General features: G+C 43.0%; 1 protein-coding gene across 1 annotated transcript in view; it reads right to left on the bottom strand.

Annotated features, from left to right (window-relative positions):
• Nucleotides 1-637: 637 nt before the first annotated feature.
• LOC148508475 (serine/threonine-protein kinase SBK2-like) overlaps nt 638-14,521 on the bottom strand; it is a 52,321-nt gene continuing 38,437 nt past the window's right edge. Inside the window, exons 2-4 of the mRNA XM_088444492.1 lie at nt 10,875-11,052; nt 8,078-8,280; nt 638-1,696 (exon numbers count right to left, since the gene is read on the bottom strand). Coding sequence (XP_088300618.1) covers nt 1,136-1,696; nt 8,078-8,280; nt 10,875-11,040 — 930 coding nt within the window. The 5' untranslated portion in view covers nt 11,041-11,052 and the 3' untranslated portion in view covers nt 638-1,135. The remainder of the gene's footprint in view (nt 1,697-8,077; nt 8,281-10,874; nt 11,053-14,521) is intronic.

The raw sequence follows: 14,521 nt of genomic DNA, 5'->3' as shown, positions 1-14,521 counted from the left end.
TCCGATCGGGTTGGCGCCGGCATAGCGGAGAGTCATAGCTCAGGTGTATGGGGCTCTTAAGTAAAAGACGCAAAAAGAGAGATGGCAGTAGGTGGGGATAGGGAGATGCATTGTGGATGCCTGGTAGAGAGGGAGAGAGAGCTATGGGAAATGAGAGGAGTGTGGAGAGAAACATATAGGAAGAATGGGCTAAGGAGATAGAGAAATGTGGTTGGGTTGAGAGAGACGAGTGGGGGGGGAGAGTTAAATGGATTAGACAGGAGACCGGGGGGAGAGTTAAATGGATTAGACTGGAGACAGGGGATAAGAAGGGGAAATACATGAGAAATAAAAGAGGCCGGCCAACACAACAGTGCACAACAGTTAGTGACCCGGTGAATGACATATCCATAATACTAGCATCATATAATTTTTCCATAAAATTACTGTTACCATAGAAATGGGGTTACTAAAACATATAGTTATATAATTACTTATCTGACACTAATATGACAATAATATTCAATAATTTTCTTTAAGCAAAGGTCATATGGCTATCTCCATAAACTACCCATTCCAGAGTGAAACAGACATATTAAATACGCACAATGTAAATGAAAGAACAATAATTGTATTGGCTAACCACACCCATTTTTTATTCACTTAAACCACATAATTGTTTACATTGTGCTTTTTAATTGCATCAATTCAATACTAATAATAAAGATTTCATATTTTAATTCATTTTATTGTACAAATGCCCTTAGTTTTACCTCTAGAAATGCCATTCACCAATTCCATTGCCTTGTAATCATGCCCAACAAGAAGAGTGTCCCACTGAAGTATAATTAATTTTCTCCCTTTTACTTACAATTAATTCTTGTAAGGAGTTCATAAGATTATGGAATCAGAGACTAGGTAGTGGCTATGGCCATCTCAGTAATCAGCTACAGTACATGGCTCTATGAGTATGGGTACAGAGCCTATTCTACATTCCTAGCGGAAGGGGTCCATGTTTGGACCACTTTACTCAGATAGAGGAGTGGGGCACATTTATTTTCCATAATAGGGGGATTTATCAGTTGGAAAATTATATTACTAATTTCATTTGTGACATTTAGATGTCTGTGAGCACTTTCATAAGTTTACACTCCTTTTATAAGCTTCCCAGTGATTTCCAGTTATCAACTCTCCATGGGTAGTCCAAATACCATAATGCTTTGTTTACAGGACTCCTTTCAGATGGATTCAAAGCCATTAACTCCTTGAACATTTCCAATGCCTCTGGTGTAAGTATCCTCCAGTGCCAAGATAAATCTTCTTTCCTGCCAGTTGTCTGCCAGACAATGAAATCTTCAAAGAATGGGTCACATGGCAGTGTCTTCTCCCATGGGAAATACCCGGTCATCAAGCAAAAGAGAAGAACGCCAAAGGCCCATGCATCTAATGTGAAATCAATAGGTACTGCTTCCCCATTTTGGGTATTGCTTAATTCTGGTGCAGTGTAAGGTATGATACCTGATACAAGTTTAAGCAAGGTGCCTTTAGGGCGAGTTAAGCCAAAGTCTGTTAATTTGATTCTTTGACACTGAGGACCGAACAGTAGCACATTTTCAGGTTTGACATCTCGATAGACCAGATCTCTACCATGGATAAACTCGAGTGCGCTGACTAGTTGATTGGTATACAGCTTGGCAATAGGCTCTGGGACTCCTTCCTGTTGTAACAAATGAAAGATGAGATTAGGATACCTTTAAAATTACACATATTGTAGCTAGTGATGTGTGCTGACCCTTGTGTTTTTGTTAATCCAGATTCATCTTTGTGTTTTGTTTTTTCAAAACCACCCTCACGTGTTTTAGTTTTAGATCTGTATTTAAAAAACAAAACAAAAACAGAACTGCTAAAATGATATATTTTTGACCTGTTTACATGCAATCCAAAACCCGAGTTTGGTTATTAAATCCGAGTTCTGACTTGGTGCCCGAAAGTGATTCCGAACTCGAAGTTGGTTCAACTCGGAACCCCTAAATTCAGTTGTTGCTGGTTCTCTGGGAACCGAACCCGCACATCTCTAATTGCAGCTAGTTTGACCTGTACTATTAGGACTTAAATGCTTAAAATATATAAAAATATTGAATATAACAACATTTAGCAGTTATTTAAACTATCAGGGCGTTATTCAGAGTTGCATGTAAGTCAGCTGCATTGTGCGCTTGTAACGGCATATGCACCAGTTGTATTGAAGGGATGGGCATGCTAGACGTAATTGATGGTCTAGGCAGGGCTATATGTCCAAAGAACTTCTTGCATACCACCTCCAGTCACCATCCACTGTCTCACATATACACTCACCAACCATTTCACCCACCACGTATACTACCACAGTTTACTCAACTGGAGCGTCCACCTTCTGTGTGTCTCTATATGTAGCCTGCCAGTATGTGTGTTTGTTTTTTTTTTTTTTCATGTGAAGCCTATGTGTTTTATTTTTTAAGTCCTGTGGGGGTCAGTGTTATTATTTTTTTTCTATCTGTGCCAATATATTTGTTTTTTTTCCTGTTGGGCTAATGTGTTTGTTTACTTTTCCTATCGGGGCCTATGTGGTTTTCTTTGTCCCATGTGAAGCTTATGTGTTTTATTATTTTACCTGTGGGGGGGGCCTATGTGTTTTTGTTTTTTCCTATCGGGCCAATGTGTTTGGTTATTTTTTTCATATCTGGGCTAATGTGATTTATTTTTTCCTGCTGGGGCCAATGTAGTTGTTTTTTCGTGTTGGGGGCCATTGAGTTTTTTTTTTTTTTTTTTTACTAAGGATTCTGTATGTTCTGATGCATAATGGGACACTTTTGAAAAGGGAGCCCAAATTTATATTACTATTACACCTAGAGCTAGATCATTACAAACTACACAACTACAACTATTTATATTGCATGCCAAGAGTTAAGTTCCATTCCCGAATTTAAATTAAACCTGATCAGAACATATAAATATGATGGTTTATTCCAACAAGGGGCACAAAAATCTTTTTTTGCTTACCAAAAAAATTAAAGAGAAAAAAAGAACCAGGCGCTGATTGGGCAAGGGGATCAAATATTAGTGCAGCAGTGTAAAAAGAGGTTATTGGCAACCTCACATACAAAAATTAAACAAGAGAAACACTGCGCTTTAATATATAAGCTGGGACATCAATATACCACACATGAATTAAAAGTAAAAAATATATAGTATTTATTAAATGGAGCCAAATCGCACCACATGGATCACATTAATTGATGTACATGAATAATTAAGAAAAATCAGTACAATAAATCCTATTAAACATAAAAAAAAGACAAATACAGTGTGTTCAACAGTAAAAAAGAGTTGATCAGACTCTTATATAAGGTACCGGAATAAAAATGAAAAACAATAAAGAATTTGAGACATATAAGGTGTCCAAGATAATTGTATTCAAATTTGTATACACTGTATTTGTTGTATTTGTATGTTTAATAGTATGTTTTGTACTGATTTTTCTTAATTATTCATGTACATCAATTAATGTGATCCATGTGGTACGATTTGGCTCCATTTAATAAATACTATATAGTTTTTACTTTTAATTCATGTGTGGTATATTGATGTCCCAGCTTAAATATTAAAGTGCAGTGTTTCTCTTGTTTACCAAAAAAATTAAGCTTGGGCCGGCCCTGTATACAATATATGCCAGGCTGCAGAGCTGGGTGTATCTCACACTGCGTCCATCTCTGTAACGGCGTATGCACCAGTTGTATGAATAGAGAACATTAGTATACAGTATATGCCAGATTGCAGAGCTGGGTGTATCTCACACTGCGTGCATCTCTGTAACGGCATATGCACCAGTTCTATGGATAGAGAACATTAGTACCAAACATTAGTACCAGTATGTGCCAGTTTAGAGAGCTGGGTGAATCTCACACTGCGTCCATCTCTGTAACGGCATATGCACCAGTTGTATGGATAGGGAACATTAGTATACAGTATGTGCCAGGCTGCATATACTGTATCTCACACTGCATCCATCTCTGTAACTGCATACACACCAGTTGTATGGATTGAGAACAGTAGTATACAGTATGTGCTAGGTTACAGAGCTGGGTGTATCTCATACTGCGTCCATCTCTGTAACGGCATACGCACCAGTTGTATGGATAGAGAACAGTAGTATACAGTATGTGCTAGGTTACAGAGCTGGGTGTGTCTCATACTGCGTCCATCTCTGTAACGGCATACACACCAGTTGTATGGATAGAGAACAATAGTATACAGTATGTGCCAGGTTACAGAGCTGGGTGTATCTCACACTGCGTCCATCTCTGTAATGGCATATGCACTAGTTCTATGGATAGAGAACATTAGTATACAGTATGTGCTAGGTTACAGAGCTGGGTGTATCTCACACTGCATCCATCTCTGTAACGGCATACGCACCAGTTGTATGGATAGAGAACAGTAGTATATATATGCCAGGTTGCAGAGCTGGGTGTATCTCACACTGCGTCCATCTCTGTAACGGCATATGCACCAGTTCTATGGATAGAGAACATTAGTACCAAACATTAGTACCAGTATGTGCCAGTTTAGAGAGCTGGGTGAATCTCACACTGCGTCCATCTCTGTAACGGCATATGCACCAGTTGTATGGATAGAGAACATTAGTATACAGTATGTGCCAGGCTGCATATACTGTATCTCACACTGCAGCCATCTCTATAACGGCATATGCACCAGTTGTATGGATAGAGAACAGTAGTATACAGTATGTGCTAGGTTTCAGAGCTGGGTGTATCTCACACTGCATCCATCTCTGTAACGGCATACGCACCAGTTGTATGGATAGAGAACAGTAGTATAAGGTATGTGCCAGGTTGCAGAGCTGGGTGTATCTCATACTGCGTCCATCTCTGTAACGGCATACGCACCAGTTGTATGGATAGAGAACAGTAGTATAGAGTATATGCCAGGTTGCAGAGCTGGGTGTATCTCATACTGCATCCATCTCTGTAACGGCATACGCACCAGTTGTATGGATAGAGAACAGTAGTATAGAGTATATGCCAGGTTGCAGAGCTGGGTGTATCTCATACTGCATCCATCTCTGTAACGGCATACGCACCAGTTGTATGGATAGAGAACAGTAGTATATATATGCCAGGTTGCAGAGCTGGGTGTATCTCATACTGCGTCCATCTCTGTAACAGCATACGCACCAGTTGTATGAATAGAGAACAGTAGTATACAGTATGTGCCAGGTTGCATATACTGTATCTTACACTGCATCCATCTCTGTAACGGCATATGCACCAGTTGTATGGATAGAGAACATTAGTATACAGTATATGCCAGGTTGCATATACTGTATCTTACACTGCATCCATCTCTATAACGGCATATGCACCAGTAATATTGATAAAGAACATTCGTATACAGTATATGCCAGGTTGCAGAGCCAGGAGAAAACACTAGTACAGTATTTGCCTGGTTCACTGCAGGACCATCTACTAGGGCAGTGACAACCAACTTGATACACTTTGGGGGCTACATTGGGTGGCCCTCTAACTTTTATATGGGCCGTACATGGGGAAACTGTGATGAAGATTATGCTATACAGTATCCATCCAGTATAATAGGAATCAATGATAAAGTAGAATTAGTAGTTCTCCTATAGAGTTTGTTCATGGGGGTTTGTCTATGTTTAGTATGGTACTAATTATTTACTAAGCGGTGGCTAAAGGCAGAACAGCTTGTCTTCTCTGGAGGAGCACCATGGTAGCCACTCATTGGGGGGAATTTGATTGCTGGCATTGTGCTTCCAGTCATTGCTGCCATCTCCATCTGCCCTCACATCGGGCAGTTATGGTAGTGGGTGCCACCCTGCAGTCAGAATCTCTGCTGCAGTGCCACCTGGAGTGTCCTTTGGATGCACCAGACATGCAAACTGCAGTCTGCACAGCCCCCAGAGCATCCTGAGGATTCTCCAGGCAGTGCTGTTCTCGCTGGCACTGGTGGCCCTGTCCTCTTTACATGATGTTATGCGCCTACAGTGGGTGGCTGGCACAGGGCGCAAGTCAGCCCTGGTGCTGATGTCTGCTACACGCATGTACAACATGTCTGTGAACACATGGATGTGTGTGTATCTTTTTATTGTAAATGAAGTACATTTTTGAAAAATGATTTTATTGATGAAGTTTGAAGGGATGTGGGTGCTTTAAAAATGTTGCTGTGCAGTCATTGGAAATAATCATAGATTGTTTGACAATGGTTTTAATTCACTTATACCAAGCAGGGGACGGGTTCAAAGAGGCACAGCCATGCCTCCATAATAGTGTGGCCACAACCCCTTTAGCAGCACAGCATCTATAGAAAGAATTAGATATTCACACCATGATATGTCACTCCCACACAGCTTGGCCACACACCTTTTAGTACCAAGGCTCAAACTTTCTGTGGCAACCATGATGCCAAAAGAAGGCCACTTTAAAAAGGGTTTGCTGCATGTTTAGGGGGATACAGAAGTGGATGCTGTTTGCACTACAGCTGTGTCTTTGGACACAGCTGCTGTGTGAAAATATGTAAATACTACAGGAGACCTCCTGTGTGAAAATATGGCCACCTGTGGCTTATGTGATCTACTGCTGCTTCCGAAGACACAGAATCGTATTACCTTAGCCTGCCAATCGGCTATCTAAGTATGCCTAAGCTTAACTCAAAACGGCTACCCAACGCCACTGCCGAAGTCAGTAAATATGCATCGGAAGACGCCTCCAGCCAGCATCTCAGATCCAATGGCTGCATCCGAAGATGGGATCGGATCAACATTGTGACCATCTAAGGCTATTCAGATTGGCTACCTTATCTGTGCTGACGAGGCCAGTAAATCTGCATTGGAAGGTGCAGATGCTGGCCTCGGCACTCCCAGAAAACAGGGACAACATGTCCCAGTTTTTGAGAATTCTGCACAGGGCTGCCTCTGCCTCACTCCCAGACAGTCAATCAAGCTATGACTTAGGAAGCACTGCGAATGATCTCGCAGGACCCATTCTGCACATGCATGGAACAGGTCCTGCGCATGTGCAGTCCCTTCGCCGTCAGAGATCTACTTAAACCATTGGGTTTGCAGCACATCTCTGAATCAGGCTGTTTATTGTGCTTTGTCATTGAAAAACCAAAACTATTGCTTTCTGGAATCAGGAAAGAACAGCAGTAGATGCTAAAGTTATTGCTATTACCAATTGTGGTTTACATATACATCCATGTTATAGGTCAGTGATTATCCAGCAACAGAGTGCTCCAATTACAGAACTTATAGTGCACTTTACAGTAAAATACTGAACAGTTTTGAGGTTTTTGCTAAATTTGCGGAGTAATCATCTGTGTTGCTATTATTGTATATAAGTGTTTTGTAAAGGTTAATGTGTGCTTAAAGTATAGTATATTGAAACAACAGAGAAATTACTCTTTTCCTGGTTATAGCCAAAGAGGTGATGCAGCAGCAAAGATAAAGAAACCTGTTTAACTATTGGAAAGCGTTATTGCTGATTGCCTATTCACTATTGTATGGCTAACTACTGTGTTGAAATTGCTATACTCTCTTTTGTGCTGTAATCTCCTGTTATACTTATGTGATTATTATTTTCATACAGAGATCAGCGCATGACCTGCATCCTCTTACCCGCCCTTTAATATACCTATATACCAAGACCGTCACGTTATGTAATTTTACTGTGTGTATGGGGCTAGTATATCTGCTACATCCTGAGATGGATAAGCTCATGGAGTCATTGCCAAAGAAGGAGGAAGATCCGTTGGAGCTTCCATCTCAGCTGTAAGGTACCATCTACACCTAACTTATCTGTGCCCACACCAACACCTGGGGTACCACATTATCATAGGGGCAACTGTTAGGATGCTAATCTGGTTTGTGTCTGTGTGTAGTCCATAGGATGGTACCTGTGGACTTGACTCATGATTATATACTAGTAAATCCCTTGGTGTGTCAGCATTAGTATCCAAACAGTATAAAAATATTGTTTTACGTGTTTACATTTCTGATAGGAGTTCAAAATGATCTTACCCTTGGCTTTATAATGGAGATGAGATCTTGATGCAGAGCAGCTTCATACAAGAATCCATAGTGTTCCGAAGATTCAAATGCAATGCCGAACATTCCAATGATGTTTGGATGAGTTGACAAGGAGAGAGCGACACAGTATTCATACAGGAAGTTCTGCCGCTTGGTAAAAGTCTTAGGAAGGAGCTTTAAAGCCATGGGTGTTCCTTAAAAAATAAGTTTTATTGAACCACTTAAAGCAGAATAGTTATAGAAAAACTGTAACAATATTAATGACAGTGACGTGCATGTTGGCAAAGTTTGCCCTCACATGCACAGTACACTATGCTCCTGTCATTTGCACTTTAATACTGTACCAAGGTTGAGCAGATTAAAATTTCTGTGATACGTTTAAAAAAACCCTGAAATACTGCAAAATAAAGGATGCGGTCATACACAAGAGTATATATAAATGTACTTTCAGTGTGTACTTTTCAGTCAGGGATGTATATTATATTTTTCACAGCTATGAAAAAATTACATTTCAGTTTTATGAGGACCCACTGAATTATAATGATATATACAGTAAATAGTAATTAACCTCATTACTAATCCGATGGGGCACGTAGTAGTGTAGTAGCATAAAATTAGTTTCTTTTACAGTTTTATTTATAAAATAAAATATTATAAAATTAAATGTGTATTTTTAATAGGGATGTGCGCCGGACCATTTTTGCCGGATTTGGATTTGGTTCTAATTTGTCGTCCGGCTTTGGATTTGGATTTGCCAAACTGCGGTGACTGGCTTTGGATTTGGATTTGGATTTTTTTTACAAAAATTGACAAAAAAAGCTAAAATCACATAAATTGGTCTTTTTTTTCTTCCTAGAGTATTATTAACCTCAATAACATTAATTTACAGTCAATTTAGACCATATCACAGCTTATAATATTGTTTTCAACATTATTGGCCAAAGGTTGCAGTGAGCTGACTGGTTACTAAGCGACAAAGCAGCGGCACAACGACACAGACACCACAGTATAAAGCACATCTATGACACATTGCCACACAGCAATGAAAAGCAATGCACCCACCCAGTGGGGTACGGCCAGCAGAATCACAGTACTTGTTTACATAGTGGGCTACGGCCCAAGGAGTCACAGTGCACAATCTTATTCACATTACACCGCACATAGGGCCTGATTCACATTACACCATAAAGTAGTGTCTCTTATTTATGTTACGACACACAGTAGTGCCCCTTTTACACAATGCCCACAGTAGTGCCCCTTTTACACAATGCCCACAGTAGCGGTGTCCCTTACACAATGCCCCCAGCAGTGGTGCCCCCTATGCAGTCCCCTTAGTAGTAGGGTCCCCTATACAGTGCCCCCAGTAGTATGCCCCCCATTAGCATGCCACCCAGTAGTATGCCCCCCATTAGCAGGCCCCCCCAGTAGTATGCCCCCCATTAGCATGCCACCCAGTAGTATGCCCCCCATTAGCAGGCCCCCCCAGTAGTATGCCCCCCATTAGCAGCCCCCCCAGTAGTATGCCCCCCATTAGCAGCCCCCCCAGTAGTATGGCCCCCTCAGTAGTAGGCTGCCCCAGTAGCAGGCCCCCCTCAGTAGTAGGCTGCCCCAGTAGTATGCCCCCCCAGTAGTATAGCCCCCCCCAGTAGCAGGCCCCTCAGTAGTATGGACGCCCAGTAGCAGACCCCCCCCAGTAGCAGACCCCCCCCCAGTAGCAGGCCCCTCAGTAGTATGGACCCCTTAGTAGCAGACCCCCCCCAGTAGCAGACCCCCCAGTTGTATAGCCCCCCCCAGTAGCAGACCCCCCCAGTAGTATAGCCCCCCCAGTAGCAGACCCCCCCAGTAGCAGACCCCCCCCAGTAGCGCCTCCGGCCCTTGCACAACTTTCACAAGTTAAAAAAAAACAAAACTTACCTGATTCCTGATTCCCCGCTCCCGCGCCGTCCGCTCTGCTGAGCCTGTCACACACTGCGGAGGGAGCTGGAAGACGGAGCTCATGTGTGAGCTCCAGCCGGCTCCCTCCGTGCAGCAGCCAATGAGAGTCTGTGTGACTCTCATTGGCTGCTGTGACAAACACACAGCTGCCGCTGGCGGCTGTGTGTTTGTGTCTGTGTAGGGCAGAGCGCTATCACAGCGCTCTGCCCTACACAATAGGATCCCTGATGTCGGATTCTCTAGTGAGAATCCGACATCAGGCGGCCACCGTTCGGCCCCGAACGGGGATCCGAGTCAGGCGGTGAACATCCGAACAGGGTTCGGGTGGACTCGGATCCCCAATGTTCGGAGCGGTTCGGATTCCACAGAATCCGAACCGCTCATCTCTAATTTTTAAATACACTTATTGCCTAAGACATAGAAGATTATCAACACATTAAAGTTCCTTTGCTGACCCAGAGACAGTAGAGTAAAGCTCTGTAATTAGAATTGCGGAAACACTTTGTTCCTGATGTTGTTGGACTCTGCGTACAAAAATGAAGCACTAAAACACTGCACATATAAAAAGCGCATTTACAAATATATACTAAAATCCAAGATACATCCAGACCTACATCAATAGTATATGCACTAGGTTTAAGCCAGGTGTACAAACACCCACAGACTCCACACTTACAAACAGCCACATCACAAGCACAAGGCAACTTTGCTGGGCAATTTGTTTTTGTTTACTGTCATTTTTCAAACACAGCCTGTAAAGTATTAGTTAGGAGCTGATTGGTTGGTACTTTATCTCTCTACTTTCTCTCTCGAGTGAACACTAATCAGCAATATTATCTACATTAAAGCTTACCTCTTTGCCGATGGATTACTAAAGTCACTTGGCCGTATTTTCCCTTTCCCAATTGTCTAATGAATTTGTAATGGTCATCTACTTCCATCTTGACCAGGTTTTGAGCAGTGATTTCCATCATCTCTTCTAGCATTGAAGCTGCTGCCACTTCGTTATTTGGGTTCATGACTAAGTAGTCCTAATATTAAGAAAATAGAAAAGAAATGCTAATGTCTAAAAATGTAAATAGACAATTCCTTATAATTATAACATATTAAACTAAATAATCATCTTAATAGTTGCTATAATTTGGAAAACATGTAAAGTATCTTTCCAAAAACAAGCTAGTCAGCCCAGTATGCCTCTCATGTGTTGGTAGGGGACAATACTGGCCCCTACAGTGCTCTTGTAATATCTTAATAGTAATATCATAATTGCAACCTTGTTGGATCCTAAGTAATTACAGTATGCAGTCAGGAGATTGACAGTGACTAGGTGACATATTTATCAAAGGATCCCCTGGCTGCCTCTCCAGGAAGCTTGGTGCCTCCAAAGACACTCCAAAACTCCAAAATAAGGACACAGGTACCGCCGGGGGGAGCAACCAAGCTCAGATCTTGAGCTCTCTCAGTGGCAATACCAATTACAATGACCTAGGTACACCCCTGGCATAGCCCTGCAAAAAAAAACATCTTTGTGCTGCTGTCAACACAGTTGGCCCAGTGAAAGGAGTGTGGAGAACTGCTACTAGCACTTCTCTAATACAAAAAGATGTGTCAAGTTATTTGATGAGAGATTGTCCTTGTCAGTGACGTAACTAGGGCAGGGCGGCGCGGTGGTGTTTGTCTGCTGCCGGCCATGTTACAGGCCCGCCCTAGTCACTCAGCCCTAGGTCCACACTACACAGTTTCACACGTCTGTGTTTCAGCAGCCAAAGAGAGTCAGACAGACTCTTATTGGCTGCTGCGCCCACTGCCAGAGCCGGGCTGGAGCTCACTCATGAGCTCCGCCTTCCAGCTACTGCACTGGGTGATGGGAGAGACATCATAACATTTCTCCCATAGTACCAAGCGGCAGGACGGAGGAGCAGACAGCGGTGGGCGCGGCAGGAGCAGGGATTCAGGTAAGTCAGTGAGTGTTTTGTGTCTGTCTCTTATGCACTACTGGCTGGGGGCACTAAAGGGGCACAGCATAGGGGGATCACTACTGGGGTCACTGTATAAGGGGTGCTACTGAGGGCCTTCATAAGGGGGATCACTACTGGGGGCATTGTATAAGGGGCACAGCATAGGGGGGATCACTACTGGGGCACTGTATAAGGGGCACTACTGGGGGCCTTCATAAGGGGGACCAAAACTGGGGGTACTGTATAAGAGGCACTACTGTGGGCCTGCATAAGGGGGACCACTACCGGGGGCACTACATAGGGGGGACTGTATAAGGGACACTGCATAGGGGGGCACAGTACAAGGGGGCACTGAATAAAGGGCACTACTACATGGGGCACTGCTACTGGGGACATTGCATAAGGGGCTCTACTACAGAGGGTATTTCAAGAGGGGCACTACTACTCTGGGCATTAAGGTGCATATGTAATGGAAAGAAATGTTCCCAGAGTGACGAGAAAGGGGTGTGTCATGTTGACATGCCCCATTTTTAATTTTGCCCTGGGCTCCATATACCCTAGTTACGCCACTGGTCCTTGTGGACAAACTCAGGCAGATATTCCCCTCAGAGGCACTGCATGGTGTCCTCAACCAGAATACTGACAGATCCTTTTCTCAAAAGCAGAGTACGCACAACATTATTTTATTGCAAGTGTGTATTTAATCATAGCTGGATTACAGGGAAAATACATGACCTATCCCTCATGGGCTCCAAGGATCCATAAATCCAAAGACTACTGGTAACTTGGGATCAGAGCTGTAAAATTTTCTGTTATCCTTTATTGAAACTTAATGGCTTCCGGGAATCAGTGGACGGCGGGTGGGCATGGTATGGGGCGGCACTCACAAGGACTGTGTGGTCACTTACTGATTTGTGCTTCAACCAGCCGTGCCGCTGGAGAGCTACTGACTGATGACATCATAATCTCACAAGTCTCTCTTCCCTGGGCTCCGGATGGGGATTGGGAGGGATGTACTGCAGTGCAGCAGCAGTCAGGGAGCAAGGCTCAAGTCGTCGAAGCAGAGTTTGAGGTAAGACTGTGGTACAGCAGCTGCTGCTGCATAAGTGATTTATAATTTCTTCATAAATTTAATATGCTCAGTATAAATATATATATATGTATATATCCCAATGTTAACTTCGGCACCAACTCAAAATCCATCCATGGCTTGCTCTGGTGCCCTCCTCAGAGGTATGCACCCCCTAAAATATACACCAGTAAAACACGAGGCAGCACTCAGAGACTTCAAAACCATCAACCCAATATGTGGGTATTTATTATGTAATCGTGGTTGACGTTTCGGGGAGCGTATCCCCCTTCCTCAGGACAACAAAGTAAAATAATGTAACAAACAAGTGAATATATAGTGTAAAAACTTACCGTCATCCCCCCAAGCATAGGCAAACGCAGGGGGGTTTCCGTCTGCCTGGAAACCCCCCTCCCCAGCCCACACCATGACCACGATAGAAATAATAATATAATATATTGTTACTAGTGCTGCATATTCTTCTCAGTATCACAAATTAAATAATTAGCACCACCTGTGGATCTTTAAACATGTATCAGCCAGTAATAAATAACCTGTGCACCAACTAGAAGATCTGGAAAACATGCACTGTTAGAGATGCACTGCTATAGAGCCCAATATGTACATATACAGTATGGCCAGGGCAGTGCTAGGTTTTTCTGCTGCTCCTCCAGGCTCCCGGATTTACTACAATAGTCTGGAATGGTGCCTACATCTAAAATAAATACGTTCAGCTCAGTCAGGACGGCCTACTGGCGCATCTAATGGCTTACTGTGATCACTGGTCCTGAATACGCTGGAATTAATACACACAATACACTTTGTATGACGCTAATTAAAGCTGGTTAAGTACTAATTCTGCCCTCTTCATTGACAGGCCACACTCACTCTAAAATTAAGCATTTAGAAACCCCCTCTGGAAATCCTGCGTTTGCCACTGCCAAGGAAGCCCAGGTCCCACGGTAATGTCTAAATCCACTTCACGGAGAGGACCCTGACGTCATCAGCCAGTGTCCAGCGTCACTCCCTACCATCCAAGTGGGCAAAGAGGGGGAATATAACCGTGTGGCGAGCGTAGCGAGCCACCAAGCACAAAGCATAGCGAGCCTGCGAGGGGACAACTTTCTTCTTTAGGTAGCCTTAATGGGCATGGAACTGCACATCCGCCCTCACTCACGTCACTTCCAGGTCCCTAGCATGAAGGGGAAATAATCTCTACCCTGGTCCCACCGGCCGTCCGTCCTGTACCGACACTTCCGGTCCGGGGCCACCCCGTCGCACCGGAAGTAACCTCATTCAGTCTGGTCCCAGGACCATGGCAACCTATGTATACAGACCATGAGTCATGTGCATGGATAAAAAAGTAAATAGTGCACTTCTATATATTAAAACATCCTTAATGCATCACATATAAATCACTGAAAACATTAAAGTCATGTTAAAAAATATTTAATCCAAGATAGTGCAAAAACG

This window comes from Taudactylus pleione, unplaced genomic scaffold (assembly GCF_031769625.1).
Source record: "Taudactylus pleione unplaced genomic scaffold, aTauple2 ptg000366l, whole genome shotgun sequence".
NCBI lineage: Eukaryota > Metazoa > Chordata > Amphibia > Anura > Myobatrachidae > Taudactylus > Taudactylus pleione.
This window is presented reverse-complemented; position numbering and strand designations above follow the sequence as displayed.